This window comes from Mustelus asterias, chromosome 15 (genome assembly GCF_964213995.1).
Source record: "Mustelus asterias chromosome 15, sMusAst1.hap1.1, whole genome shotgun sequence".
Taxonomy (NCBI): domain Eukaryota; kingdom Metazoa; phylum Chordata; class Chondrichthyes; order Carcharhiniformes; family Triakidae; genus Mustelus; species Mustelus asterias.
The window spans coordinates 29,408,294-29,420,504 of NC_135815.1; the positions used below are offsets into that span (position 1 = coordinate 29,408,294).

A 12,211-nucleotide genomic window follows, 5' to 3' on the forward strand; every position below is an offset into this window, starting at 1 on the left:
TAGAGTAAGGGGGGAGGTGGGGGGGCAGGTGTGGGGGGGGGGGGGGGGGCGATTCAAGACAGAGGAAAGGAGAAGCTACTTCTCATAGTGGGTAGTGAATCTATGGAGCTCACTGCGCCAGAGTGCAGTGGATGCAAAATCGATCAATGGATTCAAGAAAGAGATAGATAAATATTTTAGTTTATGTATTAGTGTCACAAGTAGACTTACATTAACAATGCAATTAAGTTACTGTGAAAATCCCCTGGTCGCCACACTCTGGGGCCTGATCTAGTACACTGAGGGAGAATTTAACATGGCCAATGCACAAACCAGCACATCTTTCGGACTGTGGGAGGAAACTGGAGCACCCGGAGGAAACCCACGTAGACGCGGGGAGAACTTGCAGACTCCGCACAGACAATGACCCAAGATGGAATCAAACCCGTGTCCCTGGCGTGTGAGGCAGCAGTGCTAACCACTGTGCCACCATGCCACATCAAAAGTGGGATAAAGGGCTATGAGGAAAAGGCAGGGAAGTGGAGTAGGATGAGATGGAGATCAGCCATGATCGTATAGGATGGTGGAGTGGGCTCGAAGGGCTGAATTGCCTACTCTTGCTCCTAATTCCTATGTTCCTCTGTCCTCTGTTTCGGGTGCCCCTATAAGTTTGTCACCATCCTCTGCCTGCTCCACGTTGACATGCAAACCATGATCCTGATCAAAGGATTCATTACAGACCCAGTTCACATTCAGACTGGGCTCAAGCAAGGCTGTGTCATTGCACCACTGCTCTTCCCAATCTTCTTTGCTACAATGCTCCATCTCACCCTCAGCAAACTCCCTACTGGAGTGGAGCTAAAATACAGAACAAACAGGAATCTGTTCAACCTCTGCCACCTAGAAGCTAGATCCAAGATCGTCCCATTCTCTGTCATTGAGCTACAATATACAGATGATGATTGCATCTGCGCACACTTGGAGGCTGAGCTCCAAACCATCATCAACACCTTCACCGAGGCGTACAAGAGCATGGGCCTTACGTAAAATATATGGAAGACAAAGGTCCTCTTCCAACATGCCCCCACGAAACAGCGCTGCCCGCCCCTCCAAGTTCTCAAAGTCCACAACCAGGCTTTGGACAATGTGGATTGTTTTTCATGTCTTGAGAGCCTACTGTCAACAAGGGCAGACATCGACGATGAGGTTCAACACTGCCTTCTGTGTGTCAGATCTTCCTGAAGAAGAGAGTGTTTAAAGACGAGGACCTCAGACCCAGCACCAAGCTCATTGTCTACAAAGGAGTAGTGATACCCGTCCTCCTATATGGCTCAGAGATGTGGACTATGTAGAGCAGGCACCTCAAAACCACCAGCACTGCCTCCATAGGATTCTGCAAACCCATTGGCAGGATAGGCGCACCAGAATCAATGTTCTTGCTCAGGCCAACATCCCCAGCATTGAAGCATTAACCAGGCTTGATCAGCTCTGCTGACCAAAGACTCCAAAAGCAAGCGCTTTACTAGGAGCTTTGACACAGCAAGCGAGTCCCAGGAGGGCAAAGGAAATACTTCAAGAACACTCTCGAAGCTCCTTGCAAAAGTGCGACATCCCCACCAACACCTGAAAATCCCTTGCTGAAGAACGCCCGAAGTGGAGGAATAGCATCTGGGAAGGAGCTGAACACCTCAAGTTTTGTCTTTGAGAGCAAGCTGAACCCAAGCATCAGCAGCGAAAGGAACGTATGGCAACCTGGGCACCCCACCCACCCGCTCCTCCAACCATTGTCTGGCCCATCTGTGACAGAGACCCTAAATCTCATATTGGACTCCTCAGTCACCTGAGAACTCAATTTTAGTGTGGAAGCAAGTCATCCTCTACTTTTGCCTAAGAAGAAGAAGGTGGCCAAGTCTGCTCCCACACAGATCTTTGGCAGGTACTTCATATGCCAAAGAACTTCTGAGCAGCCTGCCTATACAGCTCTGCTGAAGCCACATGGGTTGCATCACATTGCAGTAGTGGAAAAAAGAGGAAGGATTTGTAGTAGCACAAAGGGTGTGTACTTTTGTGCTTAACACTGCATTAGATGGTCACATTTCTGTTTCATGTTTATGAACCTTAACATTTATTTCAAAACTCCATTGTCCCATCCTTCACGTTTTTGTCTGCCACCTGCCTTGAGCAGAGTGATGTGATGTGAGTTAAAGGCGAGCAGTGCTCTGTAACAGAGATGAATTGTCGCTGGTGGGACTGATTTGTGCTGGGGGCTTGAAAGGATAGCTAGTTAGTTCAGAATCGGTGTGTCAAGTGACTACCCTGCTTCAAAAGCATGGCTGAATCAGTCCATCTTGCATCCTTGGCAGTTAAATGTGCAGCTGCAGGTACCCATGTCACATCAGACTCCTCCTCCTTTTCATTGTCCTTTTCCAAAGATCAATTGCTCTCATCACCTTCAATCTACTGGAGCTCCTGTCATTGCTGCTGCAGACCAGCTGAAAATTGATGGAGTAGAATCTCTTTTACTTGATTAATTAATCTCGGGTGCCTCGTATGCCACATAGATGCAATCCACAGGGATAGAGTAGCAAATCTGAGCTCCCTCTCATCCTGATATCAGTAGCGAAGTGTACATAACTTCCCAGCCCGGGCAAACATGGCACCCATCATCTGTGAGATGCATTTGTAGGCAGCAGATTGTAAATTTCAACAAATATCACCAGCAGATTCCTGAAAGGAACTGGAAGCAAAGAAATTAAGGCCCTAAATCTCATATTGGACTCCTCAGTTGACTGCCACTGGCAATGTGTGCCCACCTGGTCCAGTTGGCAGGAGTCTTCAAGGAAACTGCAAATGCCAACAAGCGCCTGCTGGGAAAGACTAAACCTCATGAGGTACTGATGCTCAGTCCAAGAAGTTTATCCTCTGCCTGTTTTGGGAAAGTAATCACGTTCTGGAGCTTGGCCTTGGTGCTTACCCCTGTGGAGCAGAGGTGGTTGAGGAGAAGGCTGCTGCTGCACATGCTGGTGTTGCTGCTGCTCCTGGTTTTCCACATCAGAAATCCAAAGTAGAACTGCAGAAGAAGTTTCCTTGTTCATCTAAAGGTCATGATGTGGAGATGCCGGCGTTGGACTGGGGTAAACACAGTAAGAGTTTTAACAACACCAGGTTAAAGTCCAACAGGCTTATTTGGTAGCAAATGCCAAGTTTTAACAACGCCAGGTTAAAGTCCAACAGGTTTATTTGGTAGCAAATGCCATAATGGAGTTTTTAATCTCAGAATTCTGCACAAATCTTCCTGCTTGCGTATAATCATCTTCCTTGTCATGTTCACTCTGCATTAGATGGTAAAATTATGCAGCATGCATCATACTGATAAGTTTAGGCATCTTGATTAGATTCCCCCAAAAAGCATAAACAATGAAATTATTACTTCAGCATTCCTGTAGGGCAGGAGTAACATTTTTGGTGGATGGATTTATTTTTATCTATTCTTTTCTGTTGTGTAGTTTCCGTATCCGGATGATCAGTCATCTTTGCAAAGGGTAGCCTTGATCTTCCAAAAGCCATTTGTTATTCTTTCAGAACTATCAGATAGCCCCCACATATCACCTTTGTCACCTCCAAATGATGTAATGGACTACAGAATCAATTTCAGGACCTATCCGTTCTTATTATAGTTGTCACTGGATGCACCTTACTGTGCCACCTTGACATTTTTTCAAAACAATATACGTACTTCATGTCAGTTTAATGTCACTTGTGAATCAATATATTTTGAATAGGCTCATTATAAACAAGCCTTAGTGCAATCCTTTGCTTTCCTGAATGTGTACTGTGCTGAAATTTGTTATCTAGTGCATGAGTTAACTGAATCAACCTGATTCAAACCAAATGTAGTTTTGTGTTATGAATAGTTCTCTAACTTCCTGAGATTCTTAACGAAATTTTCCAGGCTGAGGCTGTACTTTTGTACTTGTGGAAAACAAAATTTCAAAGAAACTGTAAAGTTTACAGCACATATCCACGTACTTTATTTGTTGGAGAATTCCACTGCCCTGCTTGTTCCCCAAGGTTTCAAATGTTTATCTACTTTCCCATTAAAAAACATATTGACGTCTACCTCAATTATTCCCCAAGATAAAGTATTCCAAGTTATAGTTACAGCCCATGTAGAAAATGTTTGTGTACCATTTTAAAATGGATGCAGGAAGAGAAAGACGTGGCACGCACAAATGTTTGAAGGTACCTGGGCAAGCTGATAAAATGATATTCTTGTTAAAAATAGAGCAGATGAGGTCCCTGACTTTATGAATAGAGCGCAAAACTCAAGGAAATTATACTCAATCTTTATAAATCATTGGTTCGGCCTCAGCCGGAACATGGTATCTAATTTTGAGCACTACACTTTAGGAAGGATGTCAAAGACTTGAAGAAGATACAGAGGAAATTCATCAAAATAACATCAGTGAAGAGAAACCTCAGTTATGTACAGAGAATAAAGAAACTTGAATTGCTCTCCTTACAACAGAGAAGGCTCAGGGAAGTTTTAATAGCAGTGTTCAAAATCATGAAAGGATTAGATAGGAGTAAATAAGGAAAAACTGTGTCCACTGATGGGTAAGAACTATGTCTTTGATATTTAAGTTTAATTCTCTTTTCCTTGGTGCATTTTCCTTTTGCCACTTTCATCCTTTCCTGTAATGAAAGCCTCTGGGTCAGCTGTCAGAGAGGAAAAAAGTTCCTTAGTGGCAAATAATGTGTCAAGCAAAATAAACCACTGAGTGATTTGACCATTTACTTTCAGTGTCATATGCACAAGTTATTATAGTAGTTGTGGTACATTTTTTAATAAAAGAAACCAAGAATTCCAGGCCAGGACTAGTTTTGATTAAATGCAAAATAGAGTTGACTCTGAGCACATTACTTTAGCTCTAACCTGAGTACTGTAGTATCCACAGATAGTCATTGTTGTTATGAGGTGCCAGCCATGCATTGGCGATCGCACTTTTGCCACTGTTGGAAGGTTGTGTAATCAAATCTCACTCCAGAGACTTAAACACATGATTTAGGTTGACACTTCTATGGCAGAGTAGTGAGGATAATTTCTTGCTAAAGGTTTACATGGTGCAAGGTAGTGCTGCACTGCCAGAGGTGTCATCTTTCACAAGAGACAATAAGCCAAGTCTCTCGGGTGCACACAAAGGGATGCCATGGTGCAATTTTGAGGCAAAGTAGGGCAGCTGTCCCTGTTGTTCTGCTCAATATTTCTCATTTACTGGCATCAGTAAAACATCATCTGGTCATTATCACGGAAATTAGTTTGCTGTGTTTCTTACATTACATTCATACCCGATTCTTGTATGTGGAAGCACATAATATTAATCCAATGACTTCAAAAGTTCAATTTATATAGCATAGACTGCAACTCAATCTAGTTTTAAATGTACCTCACAGTGCTGCAAAACTGAAAATCTGCAACACATGCTAAACATTGTTGATAGTGAAGCTTCTGTACAAAATCCATATGTCACTTTTTTAAATAAACAAAGATTAGAACGTGAAGTCATTGTCGGGTTACAGTAAAATAAAGAAATAAAGCTATGCCATTGCTGTTAAAACTTTTTTTTAAATTTCAACACTTGGAGAGAAGGAACTATATATATATATATATATATATATAATATGCTCCATTTAGTCCTCGGGGAATTATTTTCCCTAAATATTAGAAGCTTTTGTTTAAATTGCTGAGATAATAGCATTTAGCTAAGCTCAACTAGAAATTCAGTCAGAACGTGCCTCCACTGAAGTCACATTAATTGTCAAACTTTTTTGTTCCTGGATATTGATCCAAAATCAATACATACATGTCAATACTGTTGTTTACTTGAACATTATGGAGTTTTGAATGATTGGCAGGGTGTCGGGGATAATTTCTTGCGGAAGGTTTATGATTTTGTCAACACAATGACTCATGTGAGTACATATAATGCATCGTCATATCAAATGTGAGAACGAATCTCTAAAAAGTCCCTAACAGCCCCTCACTTTTCTGTAAATTGTTAGGCCAAATAAAACCCTGTGGGTATTTTTAATAAACAGGTGCAGATTTTGATTAAAACGACTATAAGGGTCCCAAAATCTTTGAGGCAGTTGTGGATAGATTTGCATGTGTTGATGAGAAAAATATAACGTTCAATAAACTGCTAAATTGGTTAATATACTAGCCAGATTTTTAACATCCTAAAATTGTATTGCACTTTGTCCTTTTAAAAAAAAAATACAACACAGAAGTTCTCAAAATACTGAGTGAACTAAATTAAAATGCAAAACTTCGGATTGGAAGTCATCATTATGACTTGCATCCTTAACCTAAAGGAGATTTTTGTTGAGTCAGGTCAGTTTATTTATGTATTTTCAGTGTCATCAGTGTGACCGACTCGCACAGAAATTTTGGTCAGTAAACTCACATAAATTCTACATTCCTGAGTGCTTTATTTGTATTGATATCTTAGTCTAATTATTTGAAATGAGTTATTAACTGAATAAAAATTATTCTGAAAAAACTAATGCATTACTAGCTTGATAAACATTTATATCTGAAACTTTCTATATTTATGAACTTCCTGTTCACATCTGCTGGATATAAGCGTTATGTTTAGCTTTTAAACCCTATGTTCAACCCCCAGTTGTATTGTAGTCTCTTCTGGGTGTATCTTTCACCCACACTTGATTTCGGGATTACCAAAGTTATCGGTTTTTTGTTTTAGCCCCACCAGCGAGCTCCATGCTGGTTTTCTCGCTTCAGTCAGCACTCTGTGCAGTAATGGAAAAGTTCCATCCATGCACATGAAATAAATATTTCCAACTTGTATTTTCAATAAGTAAATAAACTGTGGGTAGAAATTTGCATTGATCAAAAGGATTTGAACTTTTTAGCTGTTAAATGTCAATGGGGAGTGAAAAGGATTTACAACTGTGGCAAGGTTATTAAATTTAATTTGACCCAAGCATGAGAGCAATCAGGAGAGCATGCAAAGATTTTTATATTTTGGACAAGGTAAGTTTCAAAGAAGGATAAGTAAGAACAGTAGTATCAAGGTGAAAGAGGGAAAAGACTACTTAAGAGAAGAGGCGAGAACTTCGTTGAAAGTGACCGCATGAAATCTCCTGGCGTGTTGCTCTGTGTTGGAAGAGAGCTGTGAAAAGGAAAAATGAAGCAACCTTCAGCCAACCCAGAAAAGTGTATGTTTCTTCAGAGCAGGATTTGTTTTAAAGTTTCTTGAATTTCCACAGCAGAGTGGGAGAGATTGAGAGGCTCTGAATCATACCTTCCCTTCAGCAAAGGCAGGTTTGCAAGGTGGTAATATTACTCCTTTTTATAGCTGAACATAAGGGATCGTTACCTAAAGCTGTGTTTATCTTGTGAGCGTAACCAAGTCGGAAATCCTTTTAGGAAAAATGTTCTATAAGACTAATTTTAACTGTGTAAATGTAATATTGTATGTTTAAGTTTTCTTTTGTAAATAAATGTTTTAATTTAATATTTAAAATCCCCAAGTGTTACTGAAATTAATGGCTTCTGACTTCGGTACACGTATCTTCTTGTGGTCAAAATACAAAAAGAAAAATGTTGTGATAAACTTGCCTTTGGGATTTGCCTTTCTCTTTGGGATTTGGTTTGTGGAGCAATTACCATCTGCCAGATCATAGCACTGTGCAACATGAAATGAGGAGGTAAATCCAACATGAATTCCTGGCTTCTTTCAACAAAAATAAATGGAGTACTCTGCAGTTGTCTTCCATCTCGGTGAGCAATGTGGTTTTCATGAATATAATTGTATTTCCCCTGCTAGTGGCAGCGTTAAGATTTTTCAAAATGGTATAGCAGAAACCCAATGCAATGAAGAGCCTTCCAAATATAACTTGTTTCATTGCTTGAAACCCAACTTTGGGATTGATGTACTGCAATAGAATATCACTCTGGTTCAATCCAGTACTCAGGAGAGATAACAGTTTAGATTCTTAGGCTCATTCACTTTCAGCTCTGAAAAGTGCCCAGTCTGCCTTAGGAAGGGCAAAGTATCTCACAAAGTTGAGCAACAGATGGAGCTAGCTGCTTCATGTTCCTACTATGCGGTAGCAACAGGAGTAGTATTTGCTACTAATAGGATGCTGATGTCAAACCAAAAGGGTTTTCTGTCTATCATACAAATGAGTAATGTAGTATATGAATTTCAGTGCCAGTGTGATGCTAGGTATATAGGCCATAAGTCCCAACGGTTGACATAGAACATAGAAAGCCACAGCACAAACAGGCCCTTCGGCCCACAAGTTGCGCTGATCATATCCCTAACTCTAGGCCTATCTATAGCCCTCAATCCCATTAAATCCCATGTACTCATCCAGAAGTCTCTTAAAAGACCCCAACGAGTTTGCCTCCACCACCACCGACGTCAGCCGATTCCACTCACCCACCACCCTCTGAGTGAAAAACTTACCCCTGACATCTCCTCTGTACCTACCCCCAGCACCTTAAACCTGTGTCCTCTCGTAGCAACCATTTCAGCCCTTGGAAATAGCCTCTGAGAGTCTACCCTATCCAGACCTCTCAACATCTTGTAAACCTCTATCAGGTCACCTCTCATCCTTCGTCTCTCCAGGGAGAAGAGACCAAGCTCCCTCAACCTATCCTCATAAGGCATGCCCCCCAATCCAGGCAACATCCTTGTAAATCTCCTCTGCACCCTTTCAATGGCTTCAACATCTTTCCTGTAATGAGGTGACCAGAACTGCGCGCAGTACTCCAAGTGGGGTCTAACCAGGGTCCTATAAAGCTGCAGCATTATCTCCCGACTCCTAAACTCAATCCCTCGATTAATGAAGGCTAGTACGCCGTACGCCTTCTTGACCGCATCCTCCACCTGCGAGGCCGATTTAAGAGTCCTATGGACCCGGACCCCAAGGTCCTTCTGATCCTCTACACTGCTAAGAATGGTACCCTTCATATTATACTGCTGCTTCATCCCATTGGATCTGCCAAAATGGATCACCACACACTTATCCGGGTTGAAGTCCATCTGCCACTTCTCCGCCCAGTCTTGCATTCTATCTATGTCTCGCTGCAACTTCTGACATCCCTCCAAACTATCCACAACACCACCTACCTTGGTGTCGTCAGCAAACTTACCAACCCATCCCTCCACTTCCTCATCCAGGTCATTTATGAAAATGACAAACAGCAAGGGTCCCAGAACAGATCCCTGGGGCACTCCACTGGTCACTGACCTCCATGCAGAGAAAGACCCCTCCACAGCCACTCTCTGCCTTCTGCAGGCAAGCCAGTTCTGGATCCACAAGGCAACAGCCCCTTGGATCCCATGCCCTCTCACTTTCTCAAGAAGTCTTGCATGGGGGACCTTATCGAACGCCTTGCTGAAGTCCATATAGACCACATCCACCGCTCTTCCTTCGTCAATGTGTTTGGTCACATTTTCAAAGAACTCAACCAGGCTCGTAAGGCACGACCTGCCCTTGACAAAGCCATGCTGACTACTTTTGATCATACTAAACTTCTCTAGATGATCATAAATCCTGTCTCTCAAGATCCTCTCCATCAACTTACCAACCACTGAGGTTAGACTCACCGGTCGGTAATTTCCCGGGCTGTCCCTGTTCCCTTTCTTGAATATAGGGACCACATCTGCAATCCTCCAATCCTCCGGAACCTATTGTATCAAACAGCATGTCCCTTCCACTATTCGCAATGGGCACGGAACAGACCATATCCAACCAGCCTGTGCTTGCAAAGTTCAAAACACAGTGTCCAACATTAGATGTGATTCCATGATGGGACAACATTTGGTAAATAATACTCAGTGTACTATGAATTACGCAAACAACCAATTTAAGATTGTCAGTCATGCCTATAGTGTGGTGCATTTGCGTGTACTGGAAGCTACCTATATTAATACACAGGGCTCTGCTCTTTGCAGACAGAAAGAACAGGTACTCATGTTGCGTCTGCTTCATCAAAACCAAATAAGTGACAGCCATTCACTGGTTCATTCCTCAGGTAATCGCCTTAGCCAATCAGAGTCAAGTTGCCTGGTTTAAATTTCAAGCAATGATTGGCAGTTAACTATCAGTCACCATCAATTGATACATTTTTCATGGCAATATCTGTACCAATCAAAATCCATTTGCCAACCAATCAACACTCTCTTCTCATACAATATAAATGTTGTTGTTCCCTTTACATTTGGTATTCTTACGAATTGTCCTGATCAGTGCAAGACAAAAAGCTTCAACAAAAAATCTCTTTTTCAGCAAGGCTCAAGTTATGTACTACCAAACGACAGGTCATATAGTTCCTCTCATGACCGTAGAAGGTTCCATTGTACTTTACAGCTAGTGAATTACTTTGTAACAGCGACTGCATCTCAAAATGTGGGAAACAACAGCAGCTGATTTGCTCACAAACAGTAATGAACTAAATTAGGTTTGGCTGAGGGATTAAGTTTGGCCAGGATACTGGAAAATCTCCCTTGCTCCTCTTCAGATAGTGCCATGGGATATATTCATGTGTACCTGAGAGAGCAGACAGAGCCTTGGTTTAAAATCTTATCCAAAAGACACCACTTCTGTCAGTGCAGCATACGCTTGATCAATACTCCCCTGAAGTATTAGTCTTGATTTTGTGCTCAGTTGCCTGGAGTTGGACTTAACTCACAATCTTCTGGCTCCCAGACAAGAGTGCTACATTGCAAATGGTTGACCTTATTAGGAATTGTAGTATAAGCAGTTGAAATTTCATCTGAACTTGATCTGAATAATACGCAACTATAATTTTTTTTTAACAGAATCAACTTGCTTCTTTGTACTATTGATGATGGGGCATTATAAAACATCCATTCCATTGATGCATTATTTATTTAGTTTATTATTTTCTCAGCTTTCTTTTTCACAAGAATGATTCCAGGGACAAAGAGCTGTAGCTATGAGGATAGATTGGAGAGGTTGGCCCTGGTTTCCTTGGAGAAAAAAGTGCTGAGAGGAGACTTGATAGGGGTGTTCAAGATCCAGGAGGAGATGGACAGGGAAAATAGTGAGAAACTGTTCGCACTCAAGAGAACATCAAGAACTAGAGAGCACAGATTCAAAATAATTGGTGAAAGGAGTAAAAATGATGTGAGGAAAAAATGTTTTCCCCCTCGAGGCAGTGGTTAGAGTCTGAAATGAACTTCCTGAGAAGGTGGTGGAGGCAGATTCCACCAAGGTGTTCAAATGGATTGTTATTTGAAAAGAAAAACTGCAAGGTTACAGGGATAAGATCGGGGTGTGGGACTAGGTAGAATGCTCTTTCAGAGAGCCAGTGTAGAATCAATGAGCTGAATGTCCTCCTTCTGCACTGTAAAGATGCTGTGGTTTTGTGTGATTGAATAACCCCTCAGTAAATCTAATGTTTGGGTTGCCTTGTTAATTTATAGTAGCCGCCTTTTAAGGGCCTGTTGCTTTCATGTTCAGAGGATTAGACACTGTCATACCTTCCTGGTTTCCAAGTGCACACTGTGGGAAGGCTGCATTTGAATGTAAGCTTGCGTTAACATTTCTTCATTTACCCTTCCTTCCCCCAATTAGTTATGCATTTTGGGCACATTGTGAATAGAAGTGAGCTTGCATGAAATTTGACAATGGTTCCTCCTCAGGATACATGTTAGCAATCAATTGCCGTATTATTAAGCTAAATCTTCAGATGTAGTTTAACGTACTTGGAGTAGCTGGCTTTAGATACAGGCAAAATGTCATGTGCATTAATAATGAACAGTTGTGGAAAATTTAATTTTTAAACATAACACTTTCTTCCAAGTTAAGGTTGCATCATTCCAGGGTGGCAATCATTTTGATGTCCAACATGCAAGTCCCAAAACATGAATCATGTTAGAGAGTTCTGTATCCATGAAACACAGATATTTTTGAGGATATTTAGAAGTATACCTTGAAAGGATACATTTGGCAATGTCTAAATTGTTTTTTGTTTCTTCAAGTGCATGTAGATAGTAGTTGTACTTTTATTTTGAATTTAAGCTGAACATTGACATTAACTGTATTTTTCTTGTTAATTTTTAGCATTGAGATGCAAAGTGTTACACTCACATTGGCCTCAAAGCTGGTGATTCATCTGGTGCTGAAGAAGCAAGAGGTAATGGAAACTAGCTACTTGTATAACGATGAA

At 41.4% G+C, this 12,211-nt stretch overlaps 1 protein-coding gene across 1 annotated transcript in view; it reads left to right on the forward strand.

The window, feature by feature from the left end:
* The window catches only part of thada (THADA armadillo repeat containing), a 330,756-nt gene that overhangs the window by 252,714 nt on the left and 65,831 nt on the right, over window positions 1-12,211 (forward strand). Inside the window, exon 33 of the mRNA XM_078229694.1 lies at window positions 12,106-12,178. Coding sequence (XP_078085820.1) covers window positions 12,106-12,178 — 73 coding nt within the window. The remainder of the gene's footprint in view (window positions 1-12,105; window positions 12,179-12,211) is intronic.